The sequence below is a fragment of the Tauraco erythrolophus genome, chromosome 16, assembly GCF_009769465.1.
Source record: "Tauraco erythrolophus isolate bTauEry1 chromosome 16, bTauEry1.pri, whole genome shotgun sequence".
Classification (NCBI taxonomy): domain Eukaryota; kingdom Metazoa; phylum Chordata; class Aves; order Musophagiformes; family Musophagidae; genus Tauraco; species Tauraco erythrolophus.
Window position 1 is genome coordinate 11,797,154 of NC_141480.1, and position 22,025 is coordinate 11,819,178.

At 42.1% G+C, this 22,025-nt stretch overlaps 1 protein-coding gene across 1 annotated transcript in view; it reads right to left on the bottom strand.

Annotated features, from left to right (window-relative positions):
- Positions 1-22,025, bottom strand: part of UBTD2 (ubiquitin domain containing 2) — a 55,193-nt gene that overhangs the window by 24,199 nt on the left and 8,969 nt on the right. The window contains exon 2 of the mRNA XM_086621641.1: positions 679-915. Within this exon, the coding sequence (XP_086477767.1) occupies positions 679-915 (237 nt within the window). The remainder of the gene's footprint in view (positions 1-678; positions 916-22,025) is intronic.

The window sequence follows — 22,025 nt, forward strand, 5'->3', positions numbered from 1 at the left end:
ATTATTTTTTTTTTAAATGCAGAACTTGAACTGTATTTCTATCAGGAACAAAGGGGAGCGATTCCTTTCACAGGTGGAGTGAAGGAGAACAGAGCTTGAAAAACAATTAGAAGTCAGAACAAGACAATGAAAAGGAAAGTACCTGAAATAAGTGCTTACAGTTTATCTTCTATAAGATCTTACAGAAGATTGCCAGCACCAAATTTTTGGGAAAGTTTTTCATACTCTTCAGGAAAGAAATTAAAAAAAAACAACAAAAAACCCCACCAATTCACATGCCAAAGAAACTAATAAGATCAGGGGAAAAAAAATCTACTCCCTTACAAAGGGAGGCTGGAAAAAAATTAAGAAATCTGTACCTTCGAGCATGCAGCTGTTTCAAGAGATTACAGAAAGCCACAGATGTTGCCTACAGAGATAAGATTCTTAAATTGTGTATTATACCATACACCTGACCACAGACTGAAATTTAGGTAACGATATAAAGGTATCTTTTCTTGGTCCCTCCACACACTGATGTAATTTTGCTTTGAAACACCAAATAGAAAGACATTGTGCATACTGAAATAAAAGTATTTAAAACTATTGCATGTATGTCTCAATGGATTTTCAGGTTAAAAAACCATTTGCCTTAACCTACAGTTACACTCAGGCCACATCCATCTTAGATGAACCTACCATGTGGTAGTGTTATGTTTGCACCATCAATGATTGCTTGTGCCAGTTCGTGATCATTGCTCTCGAAAGCATGTGCAGCAGCCTTGAGGGCATCCCAAATCTCCTTGCGACCTTCGAAAGCCGGTGCTGTGTCCCAAAACTCGTCTCTCTTACTGCGCAACTGTCCGTCTGTCATGGGGTAATCACTTTTCCATTTCGGTTTCTCTTTCTTCAAGGGTTGATTACGACCGAGAGCAACTGTGGAGGAGAAAGAGGAAGGGAAATAAAAAAAATGTAACAGCACAAAATTATTGAAGTGCCCTTCGGTTATCCTGTTTAGGATCTACAAAGCTGAAGTTTATTTTCGGGCAATCCTGATCCTTTTCCCCACCTCGTTCGAGGTGTCGCCTCCCTTCCCCTGGGCTCCAAGTTGGCTTTACCTCTTAGAAAAATTATGGTGCTACCTCCTGCTTGCTGATTTCACCTGCACCCTTCAGCATCCCACAACTTCTCCCTAAGCTGCCTGGTAACTCCGCATCCCTCCGCCTGTGCCATGTGTGCCTGGCTGGGAGGCTCACACCCCACACAGCCACCGTCCGAAGGTTGTAGCAGTGGTACAGTGAGATGCCCATTATCCCAACACCGGGGTGTGGTGAGACCACATTGCATCTGGATCTCCGCTCCACACTGCTAGCAATGCTCTCTGCTCAACAAATGTGATATTCTGCTAATACAAGAGGCTTTTTTTTTTTTGCATCATCTCCTTTTGAACAGTTTTAATTCCGAGTAAGTATATGTAGAAAGGCAAATAAGATGCACAAAGGCTAGAACTGTCAGAGACAGAAATCCCTAAAGAACAATCCAGGAATCTATCAAGCTTTAAAAAGTGGTTACCTCCTACACAATAAACAGGAAAGCAGTTGTTTCATTTTAACTACAGCTATTTTTGTGTAACAGTCAGTTAAGATAGTCACATAGGCATAGTGTTGGTGGGTTAAAACTACCTGCTTACTTCAAATTACAGCACTGCTAAGACCATGCTAAACCCTTCTCTTCCATTTGTGAGTACAGGGTTACTTCAAGTTTTGTTGAAAGGCAAAGGAAAAAGAAGGGAGCACACTTCAGTGCGCACCAGGAAGAATTTTTCCCTGCAGGAGTTAAAACCCCATTTTTCCTTCAGGCCCCTCCTGGCAGTGAGAAGCTGGAGAAGCTTGCAGCAGCGAGACGCTGTGAGGACAGGACAGGACAGGGAAGAGAGCAGCAACAAACCACAAAAACAGTTCTCACCATGGCTCAATACCGCAAAACCTTGAATCCATAGTTCAAATGTCTCTAGGGAAAACAAAGTGCCCTTCAACAGTGAAACTAAATTTAAGTGTGTCTGCAGCTGAAAATAAGCAGCCTCTCCATGGGACAGATCATAGAAACTGGGTGATGAGCACTGAGCACTCCTGAATGACAGGTAAGCTACACAGAACTGAAGTCAATTAAGGATCCCACCACATTCGATGCTAGAGACACATCCTCTCCTACGCTCTCTGTGAAGAGCCCTTGCCATCCCAAGAGAGCAGAGGGATCCCAGCTGCCATCAAGCCAGGGAAGCATGAAGAGATGCAGTCTGTCACCCCATGTCTGTGTTACCAAGGTTGAAATACGTCTTACGAGAATGAGACACCACAGCTGCTGTGATACCAAAGCCTGCAGAGTGAAGCTGCTGTTTATCAGGTGCTCCTGGCTAGTCTGCAAGGCTAGGAGAACACCAGGACAAACACACGGGTTTATATTTAGCATTCTGTATCCCATGTCCATCCTAAGAGATAATAAGAAATATTTCCTTTCTCCAGATCCTCTTATTTTGCTGGTAGAAAGTTGACGATCGCTGACAAAAAAACCATCTCTCTCTCCTCAATCTTACTCCAGCATTCAGTTTTCAATGGAAGAATAGTGTAATGTCCAAATATTCTCCACAGTTCTTGATCCAGACTTATGCTGTATCTCTACAGTTAACTAAAAACCATATTTATGGCAGAGTGTGTGTGTGGGAGTGAGGGACATGACTGAGAAGACTAAGTCTCAATATATCAGAAAGGCTCATTTCAGGTAAACTGTAACATTTTGCAAAAAATAGTATTGAATTCGAATATTCCCTCTCTTCCTTTGCTTATTTTTTTTTTCTACAACAGATGCACTCAGCTGTTTTCCAAACAGCACTCGACACCAAGCATTGGGTCTTGAGGTTGACCATTGGTGTGTGGTGTTGCAGAAGGCGTTTCAACTCCACACAGGCTTTAAGGAGAACAACACACATACATGAGGTTACACCTCGTGCCCTTATACAATCTGACTTTATATGGTCAAAGAACTACCCACCTCAATGCATAACTCGGAATGGCACTCGCACTTAAGAAGCTGAGACTTTAGTCACTGAAAATAGGATATTTAAAAGAACTCCTGATGGTAAGGTGACACTGTCAATTATGTGAAGGCACCAGCCTTCTTCAGGTTAAAAAAAGACATAGTAGAGGTTATGTTTGCATGGAAACAAAGTCAGATCACAATTAAAAGTAGCTAATGACAATTGCATGGCAAGCATGCAACGACTCCAGCTGTTATTCTGTATTTCATGCAGAAACTAACAATAATAAACTTCTGAATCCTTTCAAGTGACCACAAACATTTACTGCTTTTTGTTTCCATGGGATTGCTTCCATGAGATTGCTTCCATTTGCTTTTCAAAGAAGTGCTGACCATTTAACAGCTTTCAGAACAGCAAACCCAAGTGTTTACAAAACACCAAGTTTCCTGGCAAAGCCCAGCCGTCCCTTGTCCAAGTCTCAGCTGAGCGCAAGCTGGGAACCGATGATGGTCCAGCCTAGAACAATGGGTGAAGGAGGCAGCTCAGACATGATGGACTGTGTGCATTAAACAGTATATTACGAAACCGTAAAAACATATGTGTCAAAACACTTAAACAAGGAATTGTTTCCTTATTAAGCCATAGCAGTCACAGCATGAACATTTCAGACAGGACACTAAGAAATTTGGGGCAGTGGGCATCTTTTCTTCCATTCTACTTCAGCTAACATCTGTTTGCACATACATTCAATGAATGCTAGTTTATCCCACAGGGCCCTCTCCCTCTCCCCAAACATTAGCTGTGACAGCGGGTTAAAGGCACTTCCCACAGTCCCCCAGCACAGCAGAGTTTCCTGTGCTCAGCCCTGCCCGCCCAGTATCCAGCACCACTGTGGAAGCTGCAATGGGTCATTTCTCTCTCCTGCTTCCCCCTTTGCCCAAGACAGCATCGGAATGTATTGCACTCCACTAGACAAGAACAGCAGGGGAGAGACTAAAGAGACAGAGATCCCAACAGTCTCAAATAACTTCTCCCTGGAGATATAATCCTTCCTACACAGACAGCAGTGATGATAAACCCAGTGACAAATGCTTTTTTTCAAGTTGGAAAGAAGGATGGTGGAAGAAAGTGACTCCACGAATGTCTCTGAAGCCAAATCCACTCTAACAAGCCATCCATTCCAGTATTAAGCCTTTAAACACAACTCGGCGTCACAAGTCAGTATTTAAAAAGGTCTTCAGTGTGTTTACCATTTATCAGAAGTGCTTCAAGAATCTCCTAAAAGCTTTATTGTCCCCCTCAAAGAAGTATTAATCTCTCTTCAGCTGTGTGGATAGATGCAGCTGAAGGGATACAAGAAACTTAAGACATGTAAAAAACCCTAATATGTAAAAGCACTTAAATCTTTCGCTTTCCACCTCATGTTTTAGCCACTAAAGAGAAACATCACTACATGAATTTCTACAATCAAAGCTTTGGACCATATCAAACCACTTTCCCTTCTCTGTAAGAAGGCTGAGAATGACTAGTCAGAACAGGCAATGAAACAAACACCAGCAGTTTGAAACACTTTGTCAGGTATTTACAGTGTCAGTTTTACATTCCACACTTTAGAAGTAAACTAGAGCTCAAAGGAAAACGTTGACTTCATTTAAGACCATGCACATCAGGGGAACAACCAGCTTGCAAGATCTGGAAGAGAAAGTAACATCCACATTAATTTTTCATCTTGCATCACTTTAACATAAGTAACAAATTATTAATATCCTGCTTGAAAATATGAATAGTTTTACAAACGCCAAAAAAGCATGCTCTCTCTGAAGCAATACTGAAAGTTGCCCATCTCAATAGACGGCAACGGTTGATATTTTTGGCAAGAGATTTATTTAGGATGAAATCTGAGGACTGTTAACAGTCTACTTTTCAAAAAGGAAACGATCGGCACATTAGTGACACTTCAAAATAATTTAGGCTGTTCTTGCTCCAATAGCTCACAGATGAGCCCAAAGAGGGGTAAGAAGTTGCTGACAACCTATAGAACCTTTCTTAAGAGCAGCCTTGCTCAGGGAGGAGCAACTATACAGGCCAGCATGTGACCTTCCAAAGGATTTCCTGGGCTGGTCAGAGGGGTTCCTGATGAAGACGTTACAGATGCTCTTTAGCCTCCTGAGTACTGGACCTGTTCTAGCCAGAGAGTTGCCTTAAAGATGCCTCCTGTGCTGTTTCTGTTCCCCTCCAGTATGAATTGAACCTACTATTTGCACGGTACGCAGAGCACAAACTCCAAACATCATTTTTAGGGCTTGCTAAGGTCCATTCAGTTTAACGGCAGGAGAAGCAACAGCTAAGAAGGTAAGAAGTTCTCACAGTTAATAGTTGCATAATGAACTTCTTGGAGGTCAGCGTGCATAAGAGAAGAAATCCAAACCCATCTAGTCAGGCACTCCAGGACACAGCAGTGGCCCAGGCAGGAGACAGGATTGCAGCGAGGTGCGGCAAGCTGGAGAAGCAGACAAGCAGAGAGGCAAGTGTTGTCTGAACTCAGCATCCACCCATCCAGCACATCTGCCATTCAGGTGTCCCTACACACGCAAAATCTAAGTGCTGCTCAAGCCCCCTTCCCTGGCCAAGTGTCCCTTATTAGACTGTTTAATACCTCACAGTGACCTAAAACCAGCAGCAGACAAGCAGGAGGCTGCTTCTGTCCCATCAACAGGATTTAGCAGCATATAATGTGTTTTCCCTTCACAGGTAGAGGCGTATCCCAGGATCCTGGAGGTGGCTACTACTGTCTGACCCACTAATCTTAGCTCCTGGCAAACTACAAAGTCTTATTTTTCAGAAACAAAGACGACTTTCTCTAGTCCTTGCAGACGACTTTATAACCTGAATTATGAAGGTTTGTTTCCCTTCCCTGCAGCTTCCCATCAAAGAAATGGAATCGGTAAGGTTATCTACGCTTCTTTTGACTGAGCTTATGCAGATAAATCCAGATATTTAAATCAGTTTCTTAACAGAATGTCAAAAAATGTCTATGCAGAATATGCAGAACTTTTTTTTTTAACAGCTGTTGTGTTTGTTATGTCACTATCACTGTGGATCAGAGTACTGCTGCCTCCTCCAAAGCGGACCAGATGAGCAGGAGCAGCTGGTAACAGAAGAGTCTCATACTAAAAGCCAATATCCAGCTAAAGCTTTCATAATTCCTAGTTTATACACCCATGAACTGTAGCACTCGATAATCAAATTGGATAATATTTCTGCCCCAAAGGGCTTACTGTCAAATCAAATAACACAAATGCAACAGTTGGATGAGACATCAGACAGCTTATAGCCTCTGGAGAAGGACAGGTGGACCTCTGCTTCAATTGTGAATTAGATTTTCCTCCTTCCCAGTTATTGACTGCGCAGGTAACCCTGTAAGAGAGGCCACATTTGGTACCTTGTTACAGCCCAGAGTTAACTCCAGCAACTGAGCTAAAAACTTAAGCATGTGGGGAAACATCTCCTTTGCTGTTAGTCAGCCTTATGTGAGCTTTTCCCTCCTACCCTATTTCTTCAAGTATCCTTCACCTATTTCTTAAAATAACGTTAGGAATAGGATTTGTTATGTTAAATTCATGCAAATGCTCCACAGTGAATTTCTTCCTTTTCCTTTGAAACAGAAGCATATGTTGCTTGTAGCATTAGTCTTTTGCTGCTCTTGTAAGACGCAGGAGAAACTGTCACAGTTCGGTGAAAGTGTGTGTTGGAAGTCTCCCTGCACACACAACCCACCCAGGGCATGGAGCACCCGGCAGCGCAGTTCCCAGAAGGAGAAATCTGGACTGGACATGCTCCATTTTAGGACTGGAGGTCCAAAGCTGTTGACACCCATGGATCCAGAGTTGCAAGAATAGGGCTTTTCTGTGCTTTCAGATCTCAGCAGACACGTAAGACCACCGATACTCAACAAGAAACAAGCACCGGGGAAGGCTGGCATGAAGGGACCCTCAACATGTCTAGCATGAGTTAAGAACAGATACAGGCAAGTGTTACAAGACAGCATTAAAATGCTGAAATGACACTAGTATCAGGAGAATCTGGCATGATCTGGTCATATTTATACTGGTTTTTTTTTTCTTTGTTTTGTTTAGGAAAATATCTAGAAGATGAAGACAACTAAGTGTCAAACAATGAAAAATACTTCAAATGAACTGTAAAGAGAAGAGCAGGAGCACCCAACAGAATTGCTGAAGGAAGGACAGAAAAATCATCAAAACAGAGCCTATTTGAATAGGAGAGACATTTTCAGAAACTGTTCACAGTGGAAACGACGGGATTTGATGACTGTCAGGCTCCACAGGAGAAAGACAGAAACAATAAACTGTCAAGGAAACAACAGAGACCAAGACTTGCAGAGGCTGAGGCCAGCAAGAACACGGCACGCAGGTGTCATTTGGTTTGCTTAAGCTGTAGACATGCACAGCTTTAACAGGGGAAGCAATATACTCCCAGGGATATGCAATTCGAGAAACAGCAATGGGTAATTGTTTGTAGACAGTCAGGAGAAGCTAACTAAACATTATACAAATTGAACTAATGTTCAAAAATATTTTCTTTACGAAATTGCTCCCCTGCTGAGGATCAGTTGCTAACAAAGTGTTTTTCTAAGACAAATGAAATGCAAAGTAACAGTTTATTACCCATAAAGTTTCTTTTAGTAATAGTCCCAAGGGTTTCCCTCCCCACAATCTGCGAGTTGTACTCTACTTTATCAAATGAGTCTCATCTTAAATCTATTTTGCTCCAATTTCTTCATGAGGTATTGTGTAATTTGGTATCAATAACTAGATACAGTTCATCCTAATAATTTTCTTCACATCGTTCTCTGGTGTAGTCTTTTCAGTAGTGGAATTACAACAACGTTTGGAAGAAGACTCAGTACAAAGGAGAGGTGCAGAAAAACAGCGAAACTGGGGAGGGGGCAGGGGGAAATGTATTGCATCTAAGAAGGAGACAATTTTAATTACGTTAAGTAGCACAGGCTTACACAACAGAAAAATAGCAGAATCTTATCTGTTTATTGCTAGTTTTCAGCATTTTTATTTCTTAAGAATGTTACATTTTTGCAAGGCAAGAACAGTATTTTAGAAAGGAAGTGTCCCCGGAAAGTAGTATAAGAGTTTCAGCCTTACAAATGAATTATTTTCACTGAACAATTACATTTTCCTAACAAGGAAATGAAGGAGCACAAGATTTCACGTGAAAACTAAAGGAAATATCTATTAGTCCAATCCTGAGAGTATTCAGAGCACAGCAACATTTCTGGGGACCCTGTGGGACTGAGAAAGACACGAGCTTTCCAAATGCTGTGTTAGATAGCCAGAGATAAAGACAATGCCTGAAACTAAGTTAAGATTTAGGCTTTTTCATGAAGGGAGACCGGGGAGAGTGAAATGAACACTACAAGATAAACTGCATTTCCTGACAGAAATTCAAGTTATGTTTTTAAATAGATGCGTAATAAAACATCAGGCTACCGATTCAAATCCATGTTACAAAGATGTAGGAAAACCAGTCAATTTTGAGCCAGACAAGAAGTAAAACTTGTGGCATGAAGATTTTTAACGCAGCAAACCCTAGCAAAGGCAAATCTGTGTGCAAGAAGTAAAGTCACCGGCCAGCCCCAGGGGCAATCTGCCCTTCCTCCTACCCTAGTGGGGAGAAGGAGGGAAGAAAAAAAAAAAAAGAAAAAAACAGATGGAGAAGGGGAAGCAGCAGTGGGGGACAGCAGACTGATCACCATCGCTTTGACTTGGGTTCGCACTCCTACGTGACCAGCCTGCCAGAGACGACGTGCTGGTGCTAAACGATGTATGTGGTCCCTCTGGGAAAAAGGGGTGCCATCAATCACTCGTGCCACCCCTGTGCCCAAAGCCACCCAGGCAAACAGCGCCGTGTCCCCAGACAGCTGCTCACCTGTGCTGGCACTTTGGGTGTCACAAAGCACTGCTCAGAGCTGGAGTGGGGAATATGCCTTCCCTCTTTCTCCAAGTCTCTCCTCAACTCTTACCCAACACCTTCCTCCAAAAGGAGTTAACTGCACAGAAAAAACCTGTAGTGAATAAAATGCAAGTTACACTGGTAATTACCAGCAGCTTTGGACGAGTCACACGTGCGTAATGCTTCCCTGCCTCTTTGCAAACACAAGGCACTAGATCTTCATCGAGTCCATCCAGAGGCTTCACAGCATGAGATATAACACACAAGACAATGAGGGCATATGGATGTGCTGGACAAAGAAAAACTGACTCTAATTACCAGCTATTACACTGTATTTTCCATTTCTCCCATCATTTTCAACAGGAACTGCAGAAGAAATCAAGAGAGCCTGGTATTTCCAGGCAGCTCATCACTCATCACCCCTCACATTTCCAAGGAAGCCAGCAGTATTGTAGCGGGAAAGAAAAGCTTCAAACTTTTGAGGTCTGCTCCCTGATGGTATACCGAATCCAAACACCCCACCTCATCCCAGCACACACACAGGATCTATCCGGATCACCAACAGCCTTGACACATGCTTTGTGCTAGGACATGCTGCAATAACGTAGGTCGCCTTGCACATAAATTTGAAACACATCAGTGTATTCTGTCTAACTTGAGGTGCAATTCACAGCTGAGAGCCCGCTGGCAAGAGGTGAACTTCAGCCTCCCGTCTGTTCATGCAGGTTTTATAAGCACAATTCTTCTGTTCCCAGAGCTGCAAGAGCAGGACAGCAAACCCTGATGGTTACAAACTCTCTGAATAAGTGGTGTCAGACTGAGGCCACTGTGAAGTTCTCTACTGTTATTTGCCTCAGTGTTTCAAACAATATTTTTCAAAGGAAATTTTTCACATTGGTCTCCCACCAAAAGCTCAGCACTATTTCCCAGTGTTGGTTCTATGGCTTTATTATTAGTTTAGAAAAGCTTTGTGGTTACTCCTGAGCCCTGCTGGCCCAACCAGCTTCCTGCTGGAAGCACAAGCAGAACCTTTCACAATCATCTTGATTAAGCTCACTATGTAACATCTCTTCTCTTGACAGATGAAAATATCTAAGGGAGCAAACACACCTTTGTAAAGTCACCACCTCAAACCCTTAGCGCCTCGGTCAAGGGGTGACCATGGATGGAGCAGGAACACTGCCAGGCAGGGCAAAGGCCAGATGATGTTCATCTGTCTCAATTGCACCCCATCAGAGGAATTTTGGAGCCACAAATTCTGCTTCTGCAGCTGGTAAGAACAGCAGTAGCTACACTGACTGCTTGGTGTTAGTTTCAGCCTCACGAAGTTCTGAGAGTGCTATGGTGGAACGGCTTCAAGGGACAGCATTATCAATGCAATTATCCATCAGTGCTACTTACATCAGAATTTAAACTGTTCCTATCACTGGTAGATGCATTCAGCTGGATGCAGAACAGGATAAAGATTTAGCCATTCTTGAATCATGGTGTGCAAGCACCAAGACCTTTAATCTGTACCATCTACGGCGCACAACTAGACTACCTTTTTGGAAACCTACATCAAGCACCATTAAGGAAGCTGTCAGCAACATGAAAATACTCTATTTGAGACAGGCTGCATAAAGTACTTTCGACTTCTGCAAAGCATGGTTTAAGTTAAGACTTGATGGCGGCTGAGAGCTTGACATCAATGTAGCCTCTCACATGCAAAACAAAATAATGGTAGTACATAGCACATCGAACCTGGAAATGGCTGTGAGAATGCAGTGGGAAATTGCACACAGCTTAACCTAAAAAAACCCAACCCAACATTCAGTGCTGTAGTGCTTTCTGTCTCCCACCATGAGGAAGAAAGCAACTCGGCAACTTCACTTTCCAAGTACTAAAACTCTTCTGTATCTTCCCTCGATTCAGTTAACAGGGAAACTTTAGACACATCAGATAAAGCCATAAAGCAGCGAGTTCCTCTGACTGTCCAGCTCCGTGCCAGTGCATTGCCATGACATGGGCACCTGCATGCTGCTCCGCACCAGCAGCATGGACCAGTCTCATCGGCTACCGTGGATTAATGCAAGGAGAGATCTAGCATTTCCAGCTGCAAATGAAATGCTGTCCTGGCTCAGAAGTCCTCTTCCCCCCTTGATAATGTTCTCCTCCTGACCACTGCATAATAAACATCTATAGAAACTGCTAAGAAAAGATTTAAAGATGTTCATTGGAGGCTGAAATCTCTCCCGTCAAAAAACTTCCAATTGGAAGTGCTGCAGGCGCTTCTCCGCAAGCCAACAGCCAAGTTGGCGCGCTTCAAGCAAGGCACGAATCAAGGTCTGGCTTAGCAGCATTTAAAGCAAAGCTTTGCTTTAATGTTGGCCTAAGCCATGGGAACGGTGTGGCCAGCGCCAGCCTCTGTCACGCAGCCACAGACCGGCCACACAAGGTCATCACAAACGCTCCAAGTTCGGTAAGTGACAGACGGGAACATCTGCTGTACATCTGGTCTGCGTTTAACGTGCCATGAGTACTTCCAACCCTAGCACAGTTTCCATTTAAAAAAAAAACAAAAACAAACACACCAAACAAAAAAAAAAAATCAAAGGCAGTCTTATCTTTCATTCCACCAGAGCTATAAAAAATATTAAGCTGATAATTTTCTTTGAACAACGCAGCCGGCTCCACCCTGGCTACAGCCAGCCGGCACACCCTCCTGGGCAGACCCGCGTGCAGCATGTGTACACGTGACGCTGCAACTTCTGAAGACTTTCTGGATGATACCACCAGTGAATTTACTTTATTACAACAAGGAAACCCAGACTCTGCAGCTCTTAGCCCATTCGCTCGGTCAGGAGGAAGGACAGCAAGGAAAGAGCTGGGGCGCTTCGGTGCTCCCATAGAAAGAAGCTCTGCCAGCACCACAGAGATTCAGAACTAGTTTCAACATAATTTAAACCTTTTTAGGTCACCACTAAAGCTCAGTGCCACCAAGGAAAATTTTAAAACAAACAGAGATTCTAGAAACCCACAGAGTTCCCCTAAAGTAAAACTGCTTAGGAGGAGCTGCAGAAGTTGGCACAATTTTCAGATCCCACCTCACCACAGTGTAGGTTTCTGTCAGGTTATGTTGCATTAAACCCTTCCACCAACATCTGAAGTTTAACATGGTTTGTGTAATATAAAGTATAATGCATAAGACAGATGGTCAATTTAATGTTCCTAATAAATACTTAAGTGAACACGGCGTTCCTTGCCATGTCACTTCTGCCATGCACAGCAGTCACAAATTCCAGAAGGGAGCGAACAAAAAAGCCTCCAAGTTGGTAACTGCTTTTACAATGACCAATGATTAACTTGGCTTAGTTACAGGATCTAACACCACGTCTTGAATTTATTCCAGTGTCACAGTTATTGGCAGGAATAAAGTTTCACATTAGCCAATTAACTAAATGCACTATAACTGTATCTCAGCTACTTAAGCTCATCAGTTAATTAAGAGATCAGTATAAGCTGAAAATAGGAATCTTACCTGACACACATACCAAACATACGTTATCTTAATGATTTAATTTTACAGTTCTGTATTACATTCCACAGGTGCCATTTGGAAAACTGAAAGGCAATTGCTTGGTTTAAGGAACAGGGGAAAGACGCGTAAGTAAACATTTAAAGATTTAATCTAAGAAATCGTATTTCTCAGAATGATACTTGCTGCTTTACTAAGCTCTATTTTACAAGGTAGTTTTTGATGATAAAGTTACCATTTAACACTCATTACAAATTGCTTTTGTATCAATTTTTAGATGCTTTCAACTTGGCTCCCATTTAAGAAGTGTTTTATCTTAGCATATAACTAAAACCTACCACTCATTTTCCCAGGGACTATGCCCTGGTAATTTCTGGAAAGTGTATCTGCCAGTGCAAGCCGAACGAGGCCAAGCTGGGCACACAGCTGTGCTGAGCACCTGCAGCTGTGGACAGAGGTTAACAGTGGGATAATGTGCTCTTGATGCTCCTCAGATGTCAAGCTTCTTTCTGCAAAGTAACTTCTCAACCATCTTTAATAGCTGATAAGTCAGTCCTGCCGTACACAGCACCAGCACACCAGTGATTTAGGAGCAGAAAAATTGAGTTCCCCACTTGTTGATGTTTATACTTTAAGGTCATGCAGCACAAGTCATGACACCATAGCATCACTCAAGACTCCCCCAGAACACGGACCTGGTCTTCCATCTACCACCAAGCCCATCTTTTTGGAGTATTTGTCCTTCCTGGCAAGTTTACAGCCATAGGATGAAAAACCCCAAGGCCTTGCAAGGGTGAGACTTCATTTCTGCGGCAGGTAGGTTGATTAAAAACAAGCAAAAAAACCTCCAACCTAAGAAAAACCCCTCTATATTTCAGCTGCCCTTGGCACAAAAGGTGCTTCATCCAGAGAGGTTTTTACATGCTACGATATTTAAATTAGCAGGACTCATCCTCCTTCCCTATTGTCCCTTGTTCCCATCAGCAAAAAGTAATTTGTCACAACATTAACAAATCAGTATGACCACAGAAGCTAAATGACCACATCACTGAGCCTCCAGGTGCTCCCACCCAGTGAGGTACCAAAATAACTAGGTCCATTTCAATGTTCGTACATTTGACCGTGCACACTGGACTTCTGCAGGGCAGAATTCTGACAGACTGGTGGCTTAACACCCCAGTGAAAGTCAAAAACATTCAATTACTTCTCTTCTATAGTCAATACTTTCTGGATCCACGATCCCGTTAATAAGTGTGAAAATTTATTGATGGGAGTACATATGCTCACAGCCTAAGCAAACTCCAGCCTTGAGTTCAACAGCATGCTAGCTAAAACAAGCAGGGAAAAAAACAGCTAAGGAGAAGTGATGATGCAAGTTGGATTTTTAAATAAGCAATTTTGAAACTAAATTCTTATCTGCTCTTCTGGACAATCATTCTCCAAGTAACTCCAACAGCCAAGACTGGAGAAAGCTCAGCAGCTGGAAGGTCTATGAATGAGTGTAAAGGCCAAGCAGCATCAATAGCTCAAAGGTGCAACCCTTGGGCTTCTCAGACAAGAGTGATATGGAGCTCCCAGCAGTTGTCTTGGGATGCTGAGAAAGTTTGCTCCTCCCCTTGCCCCCAACAGAGGTTAGAACATATGGTGAAGAACAAACAAAGATAAATTTGGAACTACCTGCTTGAAAATGAACTCCTGTCAAAAACTCTGGTGGAGTCAAACCTGCATTTTATTCTCCCTCCATGTGAAGGACAGGAATTTGCCTTAAAATAATGTGTAAAAAAAGCCACAGAATCTGAAGTGGACACTGGAATCTGCTGAAGTGACGGCATTAAGTGATAAAGCGAAAGCAGTTACTTACAGGAGCTGTGGGGACCCGAGAGCAGCTTAAAGCAATCGACTGACAGCTCTGCTCTCCAGCTGAAGATTGCAAAACACGGGAGGAAAAGAAAACCAAAACCCAGAAACGAGAGCAGTTCAGAGAGGGAAGCCCTGTATTAGGACCACTTGAGAGCACGGGAACAGGATAAAGACTGCCTTCTTCTGAGTAAAGGCAAAGTTGGATAATTCCCCCCCCTCATCCATGCGTCCCACCCCGTGTCTCACAGGGTATGCAGTGCCTCTCCCATGCCATAAGGTGCCACATCTCTTCTGTAGGCTGTTCCTCTACACTGACAGGGTGACATCCCTCCTCTTGCCTCTGGTTTCCATGGACATTTAATTATGCAGATCTTGGAAGAAAGGCTAAAAAACAGCACGAGTTGAGTTTTCATAGTTGGAACCTGTTTTCAACTGTAATCTCCAAGGTAAAAAAGATTTTGGAAAGAGACTGAGCATCACAGAGAATCAGAGGGTTCATCACACAGGTTAAACAAAACTCCTGTTTGTTTCCCAAAGGAAGGGAAACAAATCATACCCAAGAATTAATTTATTCTGCTAACTATTGTTCTGTAATCAGACTAAGCGCTTACTTTCTATACTGCCTTGCTACATAATTTAGTAAGTAACAACAGTTTAATGATAATAATTACACCATTAATTAGCACAATTACCTTTGAGTTATGCTTCTTTTGATGGTAAATGCAGAGAATTTCCTGTTTTGCGCACTCCTTGTGTATAACATGAGATGGCAAGAACCAGCAGCATATGGGGATGTCCGGAACACAGACTCTGCATTCAAGGGTTTGGGGTGGTTTTCTGTTTGGTTGGTTGTTTAGCAGAGGACAAGTTGGGGATATTCTACAAGTTCAGTTACTTCTCAGTGTTCAGATTAATACTGATATAGTTTACAGGACAGGTTGGATATTAAAAAGCAAAACAAACAAACAAAATCTTAATAAGTGACGCTTCAAAACAACTCAATATAGGGAACTTTTATTAACTTTCATCTGCAAGTAGGATTTTGTTAAAATTGCACAAAGTGTATTCACAATATTTTACGTACTATTTACTAAAATATCCAGGCAACTTCAAAAGACCAAGCTGTCTTTTGAAAAAACATGTATGCTTGGCTATATTATACATACCAACCTCTTAGCCATAAGGAACTCCTACCTTTCAAGTGCACCTTTGCTAAGAAAACCGTATTTATTCCAGAGTTAGAGATAAATTATAATACATGAGGACACAACACATCGTAGATGATTAGAAAGGTATTATTTGTCTTTCTAACCTAAACCTAAAATGAAAAACACGCAAGCCTCTGTTGCAACCTGTATATATGCATGCAGGTCTCATACAGCCAGGCAAAAATAAAACTCTACTGTTAAATGGGAGCACTTGAACAAAGAAGCCTTAATACTACGTCCTTTCAAGGCCATTTTAACCCCCTGTGGATGTACTCAGGGGGAAAAAAAAAAAAAGAGAGACCTATTATAGCCTGTGGTCAAGGATTATCGATGCAGTTCAACTTTAAGTGTTTAACCGAAGGCACCCAAATTATGTCCATAAACAAGGCAGCCTCCTCCAAGCAACACTGAGCAGAGGCATCGGCTTCTGCTATGAACCTCCTTCTGCAGAAGTCTGCTACCCTCCATGAGATGGAAGGATCTTCAAGAAGGCACAGGAAACTGCCCTCTTCATTTAAATTGCTAAAATAAAGACAGATGAAAGTAGCCAGAGCCTTTCCATCTTTAGCAAATTCATTTGATCTCTTTCAAAAGTCCCCGAGCACAGAAGTCTTTAGCTCTATTAATGGACTAAGCGATGCTTGTTCTGTACTGAAGGGCAGCATTTCCAATGGATGCAACAGCACATCCCTTAAGTAACTCCTCTTCCTTTCAAAAGGAGGGATCACTACAAAACATAATTTGATTTAAAATGCATTTAATTTTCAACAACTCAGAGCAAGCTAAAAAACTGGTAGTGCAATGATTATGTTGGCAACAGTATTACGCACCCAGTAATAGCTGAAGTAGGTCGGGACCGTGGGCTACACTTGTCTTTTCTAAAAAGGTACTCACCATAATGCTCAAAAGAGCTTATTTTTCCAGTGTTATCACCTACTCAAGCAAAAGCAGTATCATTTGTCAGGACAGATGCCTTTTTCCTACTTTTTCACATAATTTAAGACATTTAAGTGCCATAATAGCAGATTAAAATAGGTGTGTGTTGATTCTGGACTTGAGAGTTAAGTTTCTACAGAAAGTCTTTAGTTGTGAATTAAGGCAGAACTCGTATTAGACAGACCCTCTTCTCACCCCCTCTCCCCTTACCTGAAGGGAAGATAAACCTAGATTCAAATTTAAGGATGAGAACTTTGACTGGTAATGAGTGAGAATGCATTAGCAAAGAAGAGATTCTCATTTCAGCCACTTGAAAATAAGAGCCCCAATCTCCCATGAGTTTTCAGGGCAAATATAACTACTTCATTTAGGTGGAGGGACTTCTAAAAGCATTGGGGGGAAAAAAAAAAAAAACACAAACAAAAACCCAAAAACACTGATTGCTGGCTATAGCAGTTAAAAGAAGAATTCACAAATCTGGCTGGACGTAAGCACATTCCTGATTCACCCAGCCCACTGTACTAATTACTGTGCTCTAATGAGCAAACCACGCTCATGAAGTGCTGCTTCTGCAGCTCTGATGGAGGGCACCTCAAACCCAGGACCCAGTTGAACTGAGGCTATGTTTTGGACTCTGCCACAGTAGCAAACAAACCATAAACATGAAAGAAAGCTATTCTGACCCCTCAGTGAATAGAACAAAAATAAAGAAATTATTTAAGCATCCTTGCTTTTAAAAACCTATAGAAAAACTAGGAACAGAAAGCATACGCCGAGACTCGAGCAGATTGAGCAGCTCTGCTCAGCCCAGGCCAGGCCCCAGGCACTGATTTCTTCCAACAGTAGTTTCTCTCCTGCTTACTTTTTAAGCTGTAGCTTTGGTTCATAAAACCATGTCCAGTGTTGAGGACCCTCCCTATTACAGCAATATTTAGGCACTACAGCAAGAGAGGCTGTTAAAAATCATAACCAGAAAGGTAATAAGAAACAAGAGACTCCTGTGCTGTGGGGAAAGTAATCTTCACTGGGGTATGTCCAAGACGAATACCAACTACTTACAGACAGTTGGAAAAATCAAGTAGGAAGAATAATCCTCTTTTCATGTTCTCTTCATACTAAACCTGGAAGACTGATCTCTAGTATTCTGAACCAACGTGTTTCTATGACAAAGCTGTAATTTCCCCTCCCCGAAGCACAGCATTTTCCCCTGGGCTATCAAACAAGAGCTTCTGTCTTCCACTTCGTTACATACCTACACCTGGAACTGCAGGAGCTGATCCAAACCATCCCAAACTCTCAATCCAAACTGCCACTCCAAGAAAGCCATTGAAATACATATTTTCAGCCATCACACTGCTTGGAAAAGCTAGCCCCAGGAACATTTAAAGACTGGTCAATAAAGAACCCAATACTCAGTTAATGAGCCTCAACTGTACTTCCACAGAAAGAGCAGGCCGTAATATTAGCCATAAAGGAAGAGGGTGAGGGGGGGAAACCTGTGTAATCCAAAAGTTTTGACCTGTGTAAAAGCCAAGGATGAGCATGAGAAAAACACACCAGAAAACAGCAGCACTCACTCCAGCTCTCCCACCTGAAAAGAGCTCATTCACAGGGGCTCATTATTTAGCATCAATATAATGATTGCACTGAAATATCTTGTCAGAAAAATACTTGTTTTATGAGAAAAAGAGTTCCTTACTTATTGACCTGCAACATAAGGAAGTGAAAGTTCAAAAGTTTCAATATAAGAACAAGAAAAGAAATGGTGCAGATGCCATGCAATTCAGATTTAGGTAAGAGTTCCTTCAGCTGGAAAAAAATCCTCATATTAATTTATAATAACAAAGTGAGACATGTGAAAGAAGGAAGGGTGACTGCACTGAGCAGCTAGAACTGCACTTTGTCAATGGAAGATGAATTCAGCTTGGAAATTTGGCAGGCGGAGCAATCAGATAGCAACAGCATACTTGAGTAGGCAAACCTGGAAAGAGCCTTAAGACAAGATTAGATCAGTTGGTAGAATTTCTAAGACAGAATATTCTGTTTGACACAGCACTGAACTAGAAATACAGAAGCCTTTGCTGACACTGCCATCTTGGACTTTGCACAACCTTGTTTTAAGTTGAATTGTTACTACTTAAAAAAAACCTGCTTTATTAACGGGGCTGACGATCAGATAGCAGCGCTCAGCGTATCTCTGGATGTAGCCCATCACAAGACGTTAACAAGGTAGGACACCGGCAGGAATTGAAATGCTTCCTCCCCCACCCCCAAGTATCTACAATATTTTCCTAACTAATGCGGAGCTCAATGCAAATTATTAACTCCTGGTAATAAGTTTCCCACTGCAGTAAGATAAAATGCTAATGTTGTTTCTTCCATAGTCCTGCAGCATACCGTTTTCCCTGAATATAATCATCAGAAAGAACATAATTGGAATAAAAAAATTGCACTTGCATTCCTAAGATAAAACACTTGTCTTCTTTGGGATGAATAAAGTCAGAAAAAGTCATACTCCGTAAGTGAACAGTTACATAGAATGCAGAGGAAATACTTGTTTATTTTCTGATGCAGTATTTTGAGGAAGCTGTGGTAAGTGCTGTTTTAAATACATTTACTTACAAATTCTGGAGAAAAAGTTGCTCCCTGAGAACTGCTCATGACTGATCATGTCCTGGAACAGATGAAGGCTGGGAACTGGGAACAGGAAGTGTCAAAGAGCCCATCCGTTCCGCATGCACAATCCCTCCTCCACAGTGAAACAGTCATCTGGACCCCATCAACAGGATGGGCTCAAGGCGGGTACTTCATTTGGGCTTCACCAGCTAATGAACCCTCAAATTTCTACTTCCAGATGGTTTGGTAAGCAGTCTCTGCATAACTGACTTGCATCAAAAATGCTTGGAAGTCTCCACCAGCAGGTCTAAATGACACCCACTATGTTAAACAAGGAACCCAAATTCCTCTTATTGCAAATGAAGTTGTGTTTTCGCTACTGCTGGACACTAACTCTCCAAAAATCAGTGGAGTATTTCACTTTTCGAGCTGCCTAAAAAGCTAGAGTGGTAATTTAATCACAAGCCATGACTTCTCCTCCTCTTCCTCCCCAACTTAAATCTAATTATGAGAAAGAATGGCCTTTAGGAGAATTAGGTGCACGACACACCAGTTGTTCTACAAGGGAGGGCATGAGACATCAGCAGGAGACAAAGCACACACAAGTCTCACGACTCAGCTCAACTGACATCTTACCAGACTTCGGTGAGTGAAGGACTACAAAGCCAATCAATGGAGAAGTGAGATGGTACCTTAAAAGCATGGGAACCTTGGAGCATTAATTACTGCTAAATAGGCAAGGTAAAAACAGTAACAAGATGGTAGGGTTAGGAGTCAAGAATTCACTTCTGATCAAGTTTACTTGACCAAAAAAATGGAAAAGAATGGTTCAGAAAATGCAGAACTTGCTTCCACCAAACCAGTAAGGGCGAATTACCAGACTGTAAACTCCCTGGAGCCGGTATTGTTCCTTTAGTTCAACTTATTCAGTATTCATTAGCCAGCCCAAAAAGGACCCAGACTACCAGCTGTACTCAGGAATAGCACGATTCCAGCTGTCAGCGAAGGAAACTTGATTTTAAGAAGAGACCAACAGGACAGAATCCATGAAAGATCCACAAGGTCACAAAATGTTGGAGTCTTCCATTAACTGTAAAAAGTGTATTTAGGTAGTGTTACTCCCTGTAAGAAACGAAAGGGTAGAAAAGCTTTTGAAAACCTGTATCTGGACACATGGTGTTATTTGCATCATTATTTCCCCAAGGCAGAGGTGGCCCAGGCAGTTCTGTCACAGTTGAGAAGCACCTGGTAGGTCTTCTAAGGGCTCATGCCATTCAGAAGAAAAAAGATACTCCTAATAAAATTAAACTGGTTTTAGAGGTTTACAGGAAAATAATCTTTCTGTATGCTGGATTGTTTTTTCTCATTTTGGAAGAAAAGCACACCGGTTTATAAAATCTCTATCATGAGTCAGAGTTCAAGAACTAGAAGATTATTTACACCTAAAGGACTCTCATTCCGGTATTGCCTTGTAATACCAAACCGCAATATCCATGCTCGCTTGTTCTGACAATGCTGCTGCTTCTTTTTCCTCCCAGAGGAGAGACTAAAATCGTGTATTCTCTCTTGTTCCATTCCAAAGGAGTTTCAGTTAAAGGCAAAACCCGAGCCTGTAGTATTTTTGGAGCTATTTTTGTGCTGTATTATCAGTGCACCAGCTGGACTGTCCTGGTTCCGTACAACGAACAAGCTTGTTTCGGTTGCGTTAAGGCAGCGATGGGACATTGCATGAAGTACCATCAGCATGAGGCTATACAATACTCAACTGATTTAAAGCACATGACCTCAACCGAGCAATGTGGTTTCAATACACATGTGGCTTTCTGTTGCAATTCAAGCTGTTTCAGCACCAGAACTAGTTTTAGATTTGGATAAAGATACAATGGAGATCTACAGATGTGAAAAACCAATGCACAAATGAGTAAGAGAACTTATCCTAAATAAGCATTTAAACCTGTCTTAGAATAATATCTGATATTGATAAGCACTTTACAGAACATATTTTTATTTGATAATTGTTTGTATTTATAGAAAACCATGTTCTTTTAATGTACTTCTGTAGGCACACAGCAAAAAAAAAAATCACAAGAAAAAAATCAGTCTTATGTATTTTACTGAGCCAAATCATCAACATGCAATTCACAAATGAGTTCCTACTCTTTAAAATAAAAAAAGTTTAAATAGCATTTGACAGCTTTCCCCTTCTTCACTCCCCAAAGTGCTAACCCTCAGCTGGGACCTGTGATTTACCACCCGTTCAGCAGGTTTGCTCATTACATGCACTGGATGTACGGAACGCACACGCAAAGGAAGAGATCCGCTCGCCCTCAGCGAGCAGGGCATTCGCATCACGTCCCGAACAGGCAACCAGACCGAATCCGGGAACGGCGAAGGATGCTGCTACTTAGAGGTGTGAAGGACTGGAGCGCCAAGCTTCATCTGAACGTATGTTTAACTACTGCTGCCACCAAATATAGCCTCCTTGTGAATACATCCAGCGAGTTAGTGAAATTGTTAGTCCAACCTTCAGATAACGTTTATGGCTTCCAAACTATTTAACATGTATGCTGTGCTTTGCTTCCCATTAACACTTCCAAACTACTTATTGCCTGTGTCGTCTCACTCTCACTTCAGTCCGAGCATTAACAACCGGGGAGCAACCAGAGCCTGTGATCAGTAGAACCAGGACTCTTACCTGCAGTACAGTCCTGCACCAAAAAGGCATCTAAAACCTGTTTCCATGTTCAGAGACATTGAGTGTCCCCTCCCCACATCCAGCATGGCCTCACAGGTCCTTCTCGTCCCCCATGGGGAACTGGGATGCAACGCAATGACTCACGTGAGAGGTTCAGAAGCGTTCGTCAGGTAAGAGCACAGCTGAAAGCTAAGC